Source organism: Orcinus orca, chromosome 6 (genome assembly GCF_937001465.1).
Source record: "Orcinus orca chromosome 6, mOrcOrc1.1, whole genome shotgun sequence".
Lineage (NCBI taxonomy): Eukaryota > Metazoa > Chordata > Mammalia > Artiodactyla > Delphinidae > Orcinus > Orcinus orca.
In genome coordinates this window covers 69,556,629-69,572,615 of record NC_064564.1, presented here as the reverse complement: position 1 = coordinate 69,572,615, position 15,987 = coordinate 69,556,629, and the positions used below count along the sequence as shown (strand labels likewise).

At 44.8% G+C, this 15,987-nt stretch overlaps 1 protein-coding gene across 2 annotated transcripts in view; it reads left to right on the top strand.

Moving 5' to 3' along the window:
* DOCK8 (dedicator of cytokinesis 8) overlaps positions 1–3,931 on the top strand; it is a 222,374-nt gene extending 218,443 nt beyond the window's left edge. For both annotated transcript variants that reach the window (XM_004276426.4, XM_033440226.2), the window contains 2 exons: positions 2,273–2,443; positions 2,833–3,931. In XM_004276426.4, coding sequence (XP_004276474.1) covers positions 2,273–2,443; positions 2,833–2,893 — 232 coding nt within the window. In that variant the 3' untranslated portion in view covers positions 2,894–3,931. The remainder of the gene's footprint in view (positions 1–2,272; positions 2,444–2,832) is intronic.
* The last annotated feature ends 12,056 nt before the right edge of the window (positions 3,932–15,987 follow it).

Genomic DNA, 15,987 nt, shown 5'->3' with positions numbered 1-15,987 from the left:
GGTCTATCAGGAATAGTAACAATAATAATAGTAACAATAAGTGTTCTAGGTTTTAGCTATGTAACAGTACGATTCTAAGCATTTTATATATTTAATTCATTTAATCTTTACAAAAATTTATGAGGTAGGCTATTTTCACCATCATGTCACAGGTGAAGAAACTAAGGCATGGAAAGCTTAAGTAACTTGCCTAATGTCACAAAGCCAATAAGTAGCAAAGCAGGATTCAGAGGTGAGCACTCCAGCTCCAGAGCCTGTTCTCTCTAGGAAGTACATTCAGTTGCCAGTAACAGAATGGAATTAAGAGTGGCTTAAATAAGATAGAAAATTATTTTTCTCTCATATGAAACAAGATCAGAGATAGGCATCCCAGAGCTGTGTGGTGGTCACTGGACCTTAGCTGGAGACCCTGACTCTTTCCATTCTTTTGCTCTGCTATCCTGGTTATAGTATATCCATCCTCATAGTCACAGAATGGCTGCTAAGGCTCTGGCCATCACAACTACATCCTAGGCAGGTATCAGGAATAGAAATGAGGAAAGAGCAAAAGGCTATACCCCTTTAAAGAGCTTTCCTAGTGACTTCATCTTATAGCTCTTCAGCCATCCCTATTTATAAGGGAGGCTAGGGAATGTAATTTTCCAGGTGGGTATACCACCTGGAGTTCTGCTACTAAGCAAGAGAGGGAATGGTTGTTGATGAAGCAACTAGCAATTTTTTGGCCATACTGAGGGACTGATATGTGAGCTGTGCTGAAGGAGCATCACAGAGAAGGGAGGGCAAGAGATGCAGAGGGTGAGGGCTGCATGACCACCCTCTCTGTAGAAAAGACACCTTAGATAGAGGACTATGAAAGTTACCCCCAGCAAAACCGGGAACCATGTTCTGGAAGTACAACTTCCCACCCTTTCTAGTCCCCATCAGTCTGGTTTCTGTAGGACTCTGCTGAAAAATCCCAGCACATCGACTGTAAGAAAATGCTTGTGTTCAGTGAACTTATCAACAAAGGGAGCAGCAAAGGAGGGGGCTGTCTGGAATGGTGGTGTCACTGAGTGAAAGTTGCACAGTTCAGCTGTTTGTGGACCTAATGAAAATGTTACAGATAGGACCATTTTTAAAAAATGATTTGCAATGTAGTTATATGATCCTGTATACATTTCCCAAGAGATGTGGCTCTTCTCTAGGAGGGAAACATAATGCATGGCTCTCTTTAGTTTATGGATTTAAATTAACATAGTGGAAGTTATTTTAACTTTAATAAGAAAATCTAGAGAATATAATCTAAATGGAAGGAAGAAATACAGAAAATGTCTATGAAACAACTTTATAAGGTATAAAATTTGTTAAATATAAAGTTAAAAAAATTCACTCCACTTATTAATATATTTGTCTTTTTAAAACACTATATAAAAATTTAAAAAATTTTTAAGAAATAAAAAGAAAGAAAGAGCAACCAAACCAAAAAACCAAATCCACCAATGAACAAGAGCTAAAAACTATACTAAAAAAAAAACAAACAAAACACTATATATATTTATAGCTATTATGTCTTCTGATAACAAAGATCACAGAGAGTATAGTTGCTTCTTCCAAAGTTTGCGGAGTAGCCATCCCCAAGTTAGCAGTTCACTCCTGCAGGTCTCTTGTCTGCCAGTGTTACAAAACTGGTCCTTGAAGTCTCCTTGAAGAAACTGATTTCATTTTACACATTGTGGTAGCTCATAACTGTTAGTTTAAGAGGCAATAGAAAAATAATAAGGGGTGATGTAGATTTCTCAGGATTCAAAGGCTATATACCTCCCCTTCCTACCTCTTCCCTGAAACCTTGATATGTAACCTTTGGTATCCTACAGTTTGCTTCAATTAATGTCAAACTTAAAAGATAAGTGAAAATCCAGTTAAGGGCGTGGTTTTGGCGTCCAGGGTGAATTAAATCAATCCATTCTGGGCTTCCCTGGTGGCGCAGTGGTTGAGAGTCCACCTGCCGATGCAGGGGACGTGGGTTCGTGCCTCGGTCTGGGAAGATCCCACATGCCGCAGAGCGGCCGGGCCCGTGAGCCATGGCCGCTGAGCTTGTGCGTCCGGAGCCTGTGCTCCGCAACGGGAGAGGCCACAATAGTGAGAGGCCCGCGTACTGCCAAAAAAAAAAAAAATTATATATATATATATATATATATATATATATATATATATATATATATAATTTGTAAGCACTTAAAACTTGTATGAAATGCAACCTCATTTTCTCCCCATCCTGATATTTGTATCTCAGATGCGGTGAAGCCGTAGAGAAAAACAAGCGTCTCATCACGGCAGACCAGAGGGAGTACCAGATGGAACTCAAAAAGAACTACAACAAGCTGAGAGAGAACCTCAGGCCAATGATAGAGCGGAAAATTCCAGAACTCTACAAGCCGATATTCAGAGTTGACAGTCATAAGAGGTAAGAAGAGGGCAGGGGAGGCCTCTTCCCAGAGGATAAAGGATAGCGCTTGAGGCCCAGCAATCAGAGCTGCAGAACCTCTGGGTGTGGGAGCGGGCCCTGGAATCAGAGAAGCCACCCAAGCGTGATCTGCTCTGCTTGCATCCCGCTGCCCTTGTGCCTTCTTGACCTCTCCGGGGCCCCTCCATGCGGCCTTCTGCCAGCCATCTTCCCAGGGCCGAATTACTGCCTGTATTTCTTCCGGCACAGCGCGAAGGCATGGCCGCACTTTCCCATACTTACTTTACTGAGTTCTCCATGATTGATGTACTTTTCTAGTGAGTGATTTTCCTCTTTAAAAGGCTAACTGACGTTTCTTACTTCTGTCCTCTCTCCCTCCTTAATTTCAGAGACTCCTTCCACAGATCTAGTTTCAGGAAATGTGAAACCCAGTTGTCACAGGGCAGCTAAGAAAAGCTATCTTCACGCATGAAGACTGGAGGCCCTGTGACCCTGGAGAAGGACCTGCTGGAACTTAAAACAGGACATTTGCCGCACAGGACATGCCACATGCTCCCTGGCCAGACAGCACTCTGGAAGCTTTGGGATCCAAGTGACCATGGGAATTACACCCAAATGGGGTCTGAGCAGATCTGGGGCATTTGGGGGATGGAGGTGGTGGAGGATGGTTAATCAGGGGTGCCTGTATATTTATTAAGCCATGTTTTTTTCGCATAATTGTGCAAAACAAAGCATAAACAGCATCTCCTGCTGAGTGGTCAGGAACTGATGACTTCCTCCCGCCTGTATTTGAATTTAACCTGAATTTAGATAAACCCAAAGTGCCCAAGGGAAAATGGACAAGTTGTCCACCAACTATTCAGAGTGAACTTCTCTCCTCCCCTCTTTATGGGAAAGGAAGGTGACCTTGCTGGAGTACAAAACATTTCCAATAAAACTGTGAGGGGAGGCCTTACTAGAAATCCGAAGATCCTGAAGGCTGGAAATGTGGGGATCAGTTAATTATTTGTGAACTTGTTACCCTTTTGGTAACGGTGGACTAATTGTTGTATAGTTATTTTTGCTTTATTGTTCTGTTAGGTGGTTAATTTAACATGCATTTATAGAGGAGCACACTCGAAGCACTGAGTTAGGAGATAATGGTACTCTGAGTGACCTGCCCAAAGTTGCAGATGCTGCAGTTACTTAAATTGAAACAATTCTCCTCCAAAGCTTTGCATTTTTTCTTGTGCTCGCTCCTGCTTGCTCTTTTTCTTGTCCTCTCTGGGACCAAGTTTATTTTTATAAAAGGGTAATATTTCTACTTTCATTTCTGAACATTGTGCATGTGTACATCAACTAAAGAATATATTCAGGATTCTTTGGACAGTGTACTTTAGGAGAAAGAGGAACAAAGTTATTATTTGAGAATTAAATTATATATTTTTTAATATGAGTGATTACCTTGACTGGTACTAAAAATGTAATAAGAATTGCAAGCAAAATGTTTCCCTTTGCAACTCGTGTTTTTTATTTCGACAACTCATGACTTTTGTAAAGCATTTCAGAGAAGAAGAAAGATGCATGATCATGGCCTTGGTCAAACAGTGCTATCCAGGGTCACCCCTTGTATATAATATTTAATGTTGGTGGTCATGAGAGAGAATTTAATTTGGATATCCAAGAACTTTTTGCTTACACCATCAGGTATGCATGAATTTATATTCTGAAAGAGGACTGTTTTGTTTTTAAATTACTAAAGCTTACTAGTTTAAGGGGCAAACTTTGTTTTTTAGGCATTTGGGGCAGAACTCTTTCTAAAGTATATGATATGTTTGTTTTCTTAAATGAGTACACATGACATATTTTAATTCCATGTGTTGTTAAGTATCTTCTGTGTGGGAGACACTGGGTGAGACCAAGGTCAAACCACATTGTCACTGCCCTCCAAAGCCTCTTAGGTTAGTGAGGAAGAGCATCTGTATGGCTGTAGCCATAATACACAGCAGACTAGAGCAGGCCCTGTGGAAGGTAACCTTTCCTGAGTGACTCCAGGGTGGCCATTATTATCAACACCTATTATATTTTGCCTTCAAACAATAAGCCTTAGGTGGTAAGTAATGTAGGCCTGGCTTTGAACTCTAAAAGCCCTAATAATCCTATGACCTAAAATATTCTGGATTAAATGTCCCCTGCTTTTAGATACGTGTTGTCACTTTTGATTTCAGTCTCTCTTATACCGCAGTGGGTACCACTTGCTTCACAAGTGCAAGGGCTGTGTCCACTGTTGCATTTCTATCCCCTAGCCCAGAACTCAACACACAGAAGGCATTTAATAAGCATAAGCTGAATAATTAAATGAATGAATGAGTGTGAATAGGCCTGCTTCTAGACCAGCACTGTGCAGTAGAAATATAATACAAGCCACATATGTCACTTTAAATTTTCTAGTAGACACATTAAAGAAAATCGGGAAAAGAAACAGGTGACAGTAATTTTAATAATACATTTCATTTAACCCAATATATACAAAATATTATCAATTCAACACGTAATTAATATGAAAAATTATTAATGAGGTATTTTACATTCGTTTTTTCATACTGTGTCTTCAAACTCTGTATGTATGTGTTTTATATTTAGAGATTTTACACTTAATCTCAAGTCCAGCCACATTTCAGGTGTTCAATAGCCACATGTGGCTAGTGGCTACTGTATTGGATGGTACAATTCTAGAAGCTTCCAACTTTTATAACGTGATGCCTCTGATCTGTGGGCTCAGACTATAGATAACCAATGTAGGAAGAATACTGTCTAGAGTAAGAAAGAACTCTGACTGAGAGCCCATGGGCTCACCTAGAAGTGAAGCTGGTGGAGTTGGCAAGTGTGGACTGGTCAACACTGGTTTAGCTCATACTCTTTCTAGGCTAACCCTGGCTCTTTTCTCAATTCCAGATAGTTTAGTTGTTCTTTATGTAACAGTTATAAATGAAGTGGAGGCATTGCTGCACTTACATAAGTAACGGCATAAACAAAGAACTTGGGCATTGGTCCTCTGATTATGTATCCTAAATACGGGGTTAAGAAAGAAGCATTTCAAACATTGCTAAGAGTAAAGCACATGAGGCCTTTTGAATCCTGAAGACTGGAGAAACCTCTATGCCGTGGTAGGCCTCTTGATTTTACTTTGGAAAACTCTTCAATGAAAGTTTATGGGAGAAATCTGATTAGCTTCTTGCCTCTTTTCCTTTAGCAAGGTCAAGGGTGCAACTGTCACCAGCTCTTAAGAATCTCATGAAAGTGAAAGATGAATATACTGCATAGACCTGTTTGGGTTTGTCTTGCCACACATTGTCTTAAACTCCATAATTCTATTCAGTAAGAAGTCCTTTCCATGACAATAGATTAGTTGTAAAACAAAAAACTTTTAGAGCTCTCACTGGTAATTGTGGTTTGCAAGTATGTTTTCAAACACAGGGAGCTTTTGTTTTGCTTTGAATGTATTTTTAAATGCTTGTTATCTCAAATGTTGTAAAGCTGCTATTGACTAAGTATCATTTAAAAAAAAAAAAAAAAACTAAAACTAAAGGTTCTATTCTATTCCAGAATGCTGGGTATGTCCACAGTGTTTCCCAACCTTTTTCACATTCTGGGTATAAATGTTATCTATCGAGGCATACCAAATAGCCCTCAAACGCATTAGCTTAACACAACAATAAACAGTATCTCACCAGTTCCTGTGGATTAGGATTAGTTTAGCTGGGCAGTCTGACTGAAGGTCTTGCATGAGGTTGCAATCAAGATATTGGCCAAAGCTGTCCTCATCTGAAGGCTTGACTGAAGCTGGAGGATTCTATTCCAAGGTGGCTCATTCATAACATTGGAAAGTTGGTGCTGGTCATTGGTGGGAGGCCTCAGTTCTTCTGCTTGTGGACCTCAGCCCCTACTGCATGAGTGCTCACTGAATTCCCCTTTGATGAGCAGTTCAAGAGAAGCAAGGCAAAAGTGGCAGTGTCTTTTTATGACCTAGTCTCATACTCTCTCTTTTCTGCCATATTCTATTTTTCAGAAGCAAGTCACTAAATTCAGTCCACATTCAAGGAGAGGAGAAGTAGGCTCTACCTTTGGAATGGAGGAGTGTTAAAGAATTTTTGAACACATTTTAAAATCACCATAATGGGGCACATTAAAATTTTGCATTTGTTGTCTCACTGGGATAAATGGGCAAAGCTACTTGCTGCTAGAGATGACCAGCCCTGGCACTCTGGCTGCCCTGAGTCCCTCCCAAAGGCTAGGGCCATCAAGCTCAGGTATATCTAGAAGCAAGCTCACAGGTGCACCACGGCACACCATTTGGGAAGCCTTAGCCTAAGGGGAGTTCTTAGCCGGCAATTTTTGGTAAGGAACAGAAAACCAAACTCAAATTAGTGTTTTCCAAGGGGGTAGTGGAGTTAATTGGTTCACGTAACAGATTAACCCAGAGGTAGAATTGGTTCCAACCCAGCTGCATTCAGGGCCTACCCACCATGTCATGGGCCCATTTTTCTTCTCTGCTTTCTCTTGTTCGGCTCCGTCCGCAGGCTTTCAACAGTGGTCCCTGGAAATTCCAGGCTCATCCGTCATGACAGAGGCAATCCTTAGCCTCACAACTTCATACCACCAAGCTCCACAAAGAAAAGAGAGTCTGTGTTCCAGAATTCCCAGGCAAATTCTTTGGGTTCACTCTGATTGGGATGGCTCAGGCTAAACAAAGTTCTCCCCTCTAAGGAGAAGCAGGATGAATATCAACTCAAACCACAGGGCTAGCGATAGAGGGGCCAGTGGTTCCCCAGGGAACCAGGAAGAAAGGGAAAAAGAAGCGTAACAAACCACGGGGGCTCCTTGCAGAACATTGCTTTAAAGTAAATGCATTCAGAAGAAGGAACTTGTATGGAGATCAAGATTACAGTTTATTTCATATCATGTACACAACCATTGACCTGGAAGCATCTTCCCTAGAAGGGGAGACGAAAGGGATATACAGTACATGAAGGAGGACTTAGGGCTTATCCTGAAAGAGTGGGGACTGGGACAGATGGGAGTGGAAGGTTTTGCTGTACCAGTAATACATCCTCTGGAGTGTCTTGCCAAAAATGACACAAATGATCAGGCATCAGAACTCAGCTGGGAAGGGCACTGGGAGAAAAGTGAGAGCAACAGGGAAATAGAATAAGTTATGGTAGGTTTGAGTGGAAAAAGTCAAGCATCAAAATTGTGTCTCTCATCATGGCATCCTTAGGGCCTGGGCCATAGTGGGCACTCAATGAATGTTTGTAAATGACCAAAGTACTGAATGAAGGTGGCCATCAGTGATGACTTCTGTCAGACTGTGCCTCTTCTGTATCTCTCGGCTAAAAGCACCTAACAGAGGACAGACAATTAAGGTCAACTAGCCCCAGAGGAATGGCCTTCTATTCCCTCTCGACTTTACCTATTATGAATGCATGGGCAAGAATTAAGAGGATTTTTCCCCCTTTTCTGCTGTTTTCCCTTGAATCACCCTAGACCTTATCCTTAATAAGAATCACAGAGCCTGATTAAAAAGCCAAAGCTCTGATGGTCACTACGTTTTCTGCCATGGGATTACTGAAGGAAATGTAGCACAGCCTTGGTTGAAAACTGTTTGGAGAGCTGTCCACGTTCCTTATCCTTAAGGCCTTGATGCTGCAGCACATCTTGGGGGAGCAGTGCTCTCTCTGGAATGATGCTACTGAGTCCAACCCAGTTCCTGGTCTGATGATGATCTTTGTGGCATAAGCTTGGCAGCTAAATGGCTTTCACCTTTACTATTTTCCCCACACGTTTGGAAGATGGCAAATCACTGGTATCCAGGATAAGCAAGTGATTAGCAAGGTGGCAGAGCTCTAAAGGTTACAGCTGAGAAATCAGCTCTCTTGTCCCTTATCATTTCCTTTATGCAACAAGAGAACATGACATGGATGAACAAATTGTTCTGTTATCCAACAGGATTATCAGGGTAATTAGTAAGATTAAAAAAACAAACAAACAAAAAAGACTATGTGACTGCCAAAAGTTTCTAGACCAAGGATCAGAAGTCCTGGTTTCTTATTCTTCTATTGTACTTTCTAGTCCTGCAACTGTGCCCAAGTCACTCTACCTCTCTGAGCTTCAGGTTTTTTCACTGCAGAATAGGGATGAGTTGCCCCATCTTCTCCCAACCTGCTGAGGAAATCCAATGAGACAATTACTGCATGGAGCATGTTTTGGAAACTCGAAAGTGCTGCCCCAAATGTAAGGAAACACTATTTACAATTGACACCTCCAGAAAGTTTAGCCAGAACCCCACACGTCGTATTCACTGCCGGCAACATTTATCAAAAGCAGGCCAAAGGTGCAGGCAGGACAGAGGCCTGATTTATCAGAAAATAAATGCCCGGTCTATTCAACTTGCAGTGTCAATTTCCATGGTCTGGCCAAGGCCAAAAGCAAGGGCCTTCAGGGTAGAAGAAGAAAGGGAATCGGTGGAACGGAGAGGGCACACAGGGGCGCCTGGAAAACCAATCTGACCTGGCTTCCCTTCTCCTCTAGCGCAGCGTGTCTCCAGTGCATTCCCCTGGAAGGTAAATACACGGATTCCAACAGCCCACCTGTGTCCCCCGCCTGTAAATGTTCCCGGAGGGTATCAAAGCACACCGACTTCCACTTGAAAGAAAGCTACTGAGCGGCAAGTTTCCCTTATAGTAAGAAAAAGAGGACTTGGCAGCCAGGACAGATCTGGAATAACTAAGCTGACGTTGCTCGTTGAGAAGCCCAGGCTCTGTCTGCCTGCTCCATCCACTCCATAGGCTCCAGCTTTGCAGCCGGGGCGCGAATGTCTCCAGACGCATATCAAGCAAAAAGTTTCTAAAAAGGATTGCGTGGAGCCCAGAAATTCATTAGGAAACTCAATGGTCCTAACCCACCGAGAACTGAGCACCGGACGCCCCAGCAAACGTCCCAATTTAAAAGCGGCTTAGAGAAATCAAGCAACCCGCCACGCCCACATCCCCCCGGGGGGGGGGGTGGAGGGTGGCTAATGCGTGGTTAATGCGCATGCGCGCGCGTTGAGTCGGGGGGGGTGGTTTGTTGTTGTTGTTGTTGTAGTAGTCAGGAGCGGAAAGGTGCTTCAGTCTGGCGGTGAGTGGCCGGAAGTTGGGAAAGGGAGATGCTGCACAGCGTCAAGGAGGGCTTCGGGGAGGCTCGGGGACCATTCGTCTCAGGAATTGTGAAGCTGCCTGATAATGGAGTCGAAGTGTGAAGCAAGTAAAGTAATATCATGGGAAATAGGCACAGTGCTAAAATCTCCTTCCTGGGTTCCCTCCAACTGGAGGAACCCAGAAGGTGCAGCTAAATGTGTATCTGGAGTGAAGAGTGAGAGGAAGTGGGGCGGGGGGCGTGTCTAGTAAAGTCTCCTGAGAGGAACCTCCGCCTGTGCCCAGGCTTGGTTTTCACCTGCCTGAACCCTGAATCTCACGGCAAGCCCACACAGTGGCGAGGGCAAGCCGGGCAGGCTTTCCTGCAGATGAGGAAACAAGACCCAGCCCCCTGCCCGGAGAGAACACCTCCACTCCAGTGGGGTCATCTGTGTGCACACAGCTATGGCTGCAGTTTGAAAGGGTCCCCGCCCTCCTTTACACCTGAGCTCCCACTTGGAACCTAGCTGCAAGCTAATCCCCGTCTCACTCTTGCTTCTTGAAACTCCTCCCTTTCCCGCCCATCTCTCATCGGCCCCTCACTCTTTGGTTTTATCTGAGTGTAAGACTGTCCGCTCCACTTGATTGGAAGTTCCTTGAGGCCAGGAGCTATCCTTTTTTATCAGTGGAGAGATTGACGATCCGGAAGTTCTTATCCAAGTAGACACTAGCCGTCCTGGGTAATTAAGACAGACCTGTTCATAGTTCTTGTGGTGATTCTTATCATGTAGACTAGACACCAGAAAATAATGCCAAGTTTACTGCTAACAAAGAGCTAGTCAAAGTCAGATTAATAAAGAAAAATATCATTTCTTCAAATAAAACTAGATTGTGTCGTCACTGGGAAATATGAAAGTTCACTTGGCTGAAGTTGCTTGTGTTTTAGGTAATGAATGAAAATACTCTCCCACAGCTGTCACTGGCGGGAAACTGCACTGGGATCTGATCCCTCACCAATGTCTCTTTCACTTGCTAGATGGAACCTTGTCTTTCAGAGCCAACGAAACTGGGCATAGGAGAACCCCAGCACCAGCGGAGACTGTAAATGTTGGAGTTTACAAGAAAGCACCAAGAGAGAAACAAGGAAGGGCAGTATGTATGGGGGGAAGTAGGTGGGGTTTCCTGAGAAAGGGATGAGTACACTGGATGAGGGTGTGAAGGAAGGAACTGTAAGGGGCTGAAATGGGAGAGGTGGGGTGGGGATCACACTGAGGAGAGCTGTGTGAGAGAGATGGGGCTCTCAGTGTAGGAATCCCTCCTTCTGAGAGCCTAAGTTGGCCATCTTCCCTGGAGTGGGATAGAGTCGATTCAGATGAAGTCACAATTTCTGGTTCTTCATCACTCAGCCGTTCTGTGAGGCTAACTGACAGTTTAGTAAGAGAATGCATTCTCCTAAACCTCCATTGTAGGTGGGTGTTGCCATCCAGCAAGAACCAGAACTGACTCTCTGGGCCCAAGGAACAATAAAAAGAAAGCTGATCCCCACACCCACCCCTCCCTTTGCTTCAATAAGAGGTAGCCAGGGGCTTCCCTGGTGGCGCAGTGGTTGGGAGTGCGCCTGCCGATGCAGGGGACATGGGTTCGCGCCCCGGTCTGGGAGGATCCCGCATGCCGCGGAGCGGCTGGGCCTGTGAGCCATGGCCGCTGAGCCTGCGCGTCCGGAGCCTGTGCTCCGCAACGGGAGAGGCCACAACAGTGAGAGCCCCGCATACCGCAAAAAAAAAAAAAAAGAGGTAGCCAAAAATGCCTTTATGTGACTGAGAAGAAGGGGCGCTGGTCCTCTAGGGCCAAATTATATCCCCATAGGCCCAGACATGGTCTTGCTCATAATTATTGGCCCTTCATAAATAGTTGATAAATAAAGACAAGCATTCCATCAGGTTATATGACCTTATCCACAGCCCCTTGTTGAGAGCCCATCCAGCCTACAGCCCCTGGAAGGGGCAGTTGTCTCTTCTGAGTGACCAAGTTCCTGCTCCCCACCCACCCACCCCGGCCCCCAGATCCCGGCTGACTCACCAAGGAAACCAACATGATCCCTGAGAGGTAAGGCATAGCCTCAGGCTCTGAGTTTCTAACTCTCATTTCCACTTTCCTAAAGTGTGGCTACCCTTCTTTCTGGGAGATTTCTGACTCTCTACTGTCAATCCCTCTTTTTATGAGGAAGCTTAGGTGGGTTTCTGCCTCTTAGCACCAAACGAGCTCTGTCAGGACCTGACTGTTCATGGGAATGCTGGAGGAAGGAAACGGCCGTGAGGTGGATGGCCGCAGAGACTTTACTCCTCCTCCCCTTGAGTCAGCATGGCCTTGTGAGTTGCTCTGGCCCGTGGAATGCAGTGAAGTGATACTGTGTGAGTCCTGGCCTAAGTCTTAAGAAGCTTTCCAGCTTCTTCATTCACCCTCTTGGAGCCTGGAGCCTTTGGGGAAAGAGATGTGGCTACAAGTACTGGCTACATAATTTGCAGGACCCAGTGTAAAAATGAAAATGCAGGGTCTCTTATTTAAAAAGTATTAAGCGGGCTTCCCTGGTGGCGCAGCGGTTGGGAGTCCGCCTGCCGATGTGGGGGTCGCGGGTTCGTGCCCCGGTCCAGGAGGGTCCCACATGCCGCTGAGCGGCTGGGCCCGTGGGCCATGGCCGCTGAGCCTGCGCATCTGGAGCCTGTGCTCCGAAGCAGGAGAGGCCACAACAGTGAGAGGCCCGCATACCGCTAAAAAAAAAGTATTAAGAATTTCAAGGCAGTGGCAGTGGTAACAGAGCATTAAATCAAGCAGGCACCCTTCTAGGTATGGGGCCCTGTGTGACTACACATGTTGCACCCTGTGAAGCTGGCCCTGCTAACCACTGTGCTAGAGTGACCTCGTGGAAAGAGAGGACCCTGGCCAGGTCCTAGCTGTTCTAGCCATCCTAGCAAAGGTGCCTGATATGGGAGTGAAGCCATATTGGATATCTGAGACCAACTGAGCCTCCTGAGGGGATGCAGGAGTGCATTAGTGACTCCAGGTGAGCCCAGCCCTGATGGCTGAACCATAGCAAACACCTGGCTGTTATTCAAGTAAGTTAGCTAAAGCTCTCACGGCAAATGGGCATGCATAGTCCTTAGGGCCACTTCCTCAGGATGGTTTGTTATACGGTAATACATACTGAAACAGGAAGAAAGAATTCACAGTGACTGAACACCTGCTGTGCTGCAGGTCCTATGCTGGTGTGTTTTGTGTGCGGGCTCACCTGATCCATAAAATAATCTGGGCTGTGATTCCTGTTGACAGGAGAAGCTACTGCAGTTCCATGGGCAAGGGATGGGCCCCCCTGCCTCACAGTCAGTAAATGACAGAGGCAGAATTTGAACCTGAGTCTCAGTGGTTCCAAGCTCTGTATAATATCCCTACAATGAAACAAAGAAAGATCCAGGGAAAGTGTATGGACCTCAGAGACTTTTGGGTAAGGATCTGATGCAGACTTCCCCAAGTTTCCTCACAAATCCCACAGTTGAAATGTTGGGGAAATGATCACATGTGAAAGACCCCTAATGAGACACTATCACATCACAGCTCTATCTTTTTTTTTTTTTTTGCGGTATGCGGGCCTCTCACTGTTGTGGCCTCTCCCGTTGCGGAGCACAGGCTCCGGACACGCAGGTTCAGCGGCCATGGCTCACGGGCCCAGCCACTCCGCGGCATGGGGGATCTTCCCGGACTAGGGCACGAACCCGTGTCCCCTGCATCGGCAGGCAGACTCTCAACCACTGTGCCACCAGGGAAGCCCACAGCTCTATCTTTTACTGTAATTCTTATGGTCCTTGGTGAGCTTAGAAGTACCCTAAAATGAGGCTTACTCTGGTTTTCTGATAGGGATGATGCTAAGAAAATTTGATGTGGTTAGCTAGGGGTAGTCACCACTTATTTATATGTATATTATCCCCCAACAAACCTCAGGCATCTGTGGTCATCTGAGAATGATCTGGGAATGTGTCCAGACAATGAACTTACATCTGAAGGAACAAGAGTTAATTTCAACATTCAGTTAAGCTAGAGTTAATTAAGAAGCTGAAACAGTTGTCCCTATACGATGGCATCTAATAAAAAAAGACTTTATATTATTCACTGTTTTGAATTTTCTTTGCTGAGCCTTCTTGAGTGTCATCAAGGGGTGAGTGAGTGTGTAGGTAGGTGCCTGACTGTCTGTCTGCCTCTGGGTGGTGAACTCATCATGCTAGGTCAGCCATGACATCAAGATTAAATGCTAAGTCAGCCTTAAGTGACATAACGACATTCCCTAGCACAGAGGAAAGCAGTGTGGGCTGGTGTTTATGAGTACAGCCCTACAATCAAAGACACTGAGGTTCAATTCCTAGTCCTGCCTCTTACTCATTAGTGATTGCCGTGGACTGAATGTTTGTGACCCCCAAAATTCATATGTTGAAACCCTAACCCCTAATGTAATAATATTTGGAGGTGGGGCATTTGGGGGCTGATTAGATCATGAGGGTGAAGCTGTCACGAACGGGATTAGTATCCTTATAAAAGGGGCCCCAGAGAGCTCTCTCACTATCTTTCAGTAGTGTGACGATACAGTGAGAATAGGCAGTCTGCAACCGGAAGAGAGTCTTCATCAAACATAGTCTGTCCTGAACCTTGATAGCAGACTTCTAGCCTCCAAATTGTGAGAAACCGATCTCTGTTGTGTATAAGCTACCCAGTCTATGGTACTTTGGTATAGTAGCCTGAATGGTCTAAGATAGAGATGTGGGGCACATTGATGAACTTTGTAAGCCTTAGTTCTCACCTGTCTAGGAAATGAGATGTGTGAGGACTAAATGAGATAAGATAACCCACGTGACACATTCAACAAGGTGCCAGGCCTAGAACGAGGGCTTCATACGTTTCAGCTGTTGTTTTATTTGCTGAGCAAAAGAAGGTAAATGGTCATTCTTTGACTCCTCCTCCCTTTTCCCCCATGTCCTTTCTCTAAAAGTGTATGTGTGTAATTTTTGTCTTGCCCACACTCTCCATCATCTGCATTTTGTTGTCCCCCTTGCTGCCCTTCCCCCCTTTCTCTCTCTATCGCCACATTCTTTCAGCTTCCTCCCCTGAATTGGGGTTGATCACAGGAGAAATCAGAGGAGGACAAAAGTTAGAGAGACATTGGTGTTCGGGTGACAATGCAGCACTCTGGGGCTGTCTAGACTTTCCCAACTCTGAGGATGTCATTTCCCCAGGATTCCTAATATTAGGAGAAACCTCAGCAACCATTTGGTGATTTCCAAACCCCTCATTTTATTTATTTTTCTTTTTAAATTTTTTTCTTTTCTATTTTATTTTGTTATTTTTGGCTGTGTCGGGTCTCTTGTGGCACGCTGGATCTTTGTTGCAACATGTGGTCTCTTCGTTGTGGTGTGTGGGCTTCTCTCTAGTTGTGACTCACAGGCTCCCGAGCGCGTGGGTTCTGTAGTTGTGGCACGTGGGCTCCAGAGCATGTGGGCTCCGTAGTTTGCGGCACACGGGCTCTCTAGCTGAAGCGTGTGGGCTCAGTAGTTGGCGCTCACGGGTTTAGTTGCCCCATGGCATGTGGGATCTTAGTTCCCCGACCAGGGATCAAACCTGCATCCCCTGCATTGGAAGGCGAATTCTTTACCACTGGGCCACCAGGGAAGTCCCCAAACCCCTCATTTTATGGATGAGGAAACTAAACCATAAAGAGGACCTTCCATGGCCTCCCCACATTGTAGGCCAAGCTTGAGCAATAGCCCAGGTCTCTCGGATTCCTAGCCTAAAGAAAAGGAGAAGGCCAACCGCATGTTCCCAACTCAACCAGGGGCTTCTGCCTTCCCAAAGTACTTCACCTACTTTCTTGCTCAGCTGTGGAAATATCAAATTGTACCAACATTTTGACCACGATGGACTTTCATCTGTATATACTAAGATGCTCATCTCCTGGGACATCAAAAGAAATAATATTAATAAATAATAACTGTTGCCCTCCTTTTGAGAGCTTACTATTTTCTAAGCAGTGTGTTAAGGACCAACTTATTTAATGGATTTTTTTCTTTTTTGTCTTTTTAAGTTTTACATTTGCCATATTGGAGTAAATGCTTGACTTTTGAGCCAAAGTAAGCAAAAGCAAAAAAGATAGAAATGTATTTTCTGAAGTTTTTTTCCTGCAAATTAGCTCTGTTACATTGTACAGCCACCTTTCTAAGCCCCGATTTCTCATCTCTTCAGTGGAGATATGAACAGCTATAGGGTTATTGGCTGACACTGAGCATTCAATAAACAATAATTAGTATTATTCCATTTTGCAATTTGGGCAGGGGTGGTCAGGGAGTTTGGGTGATA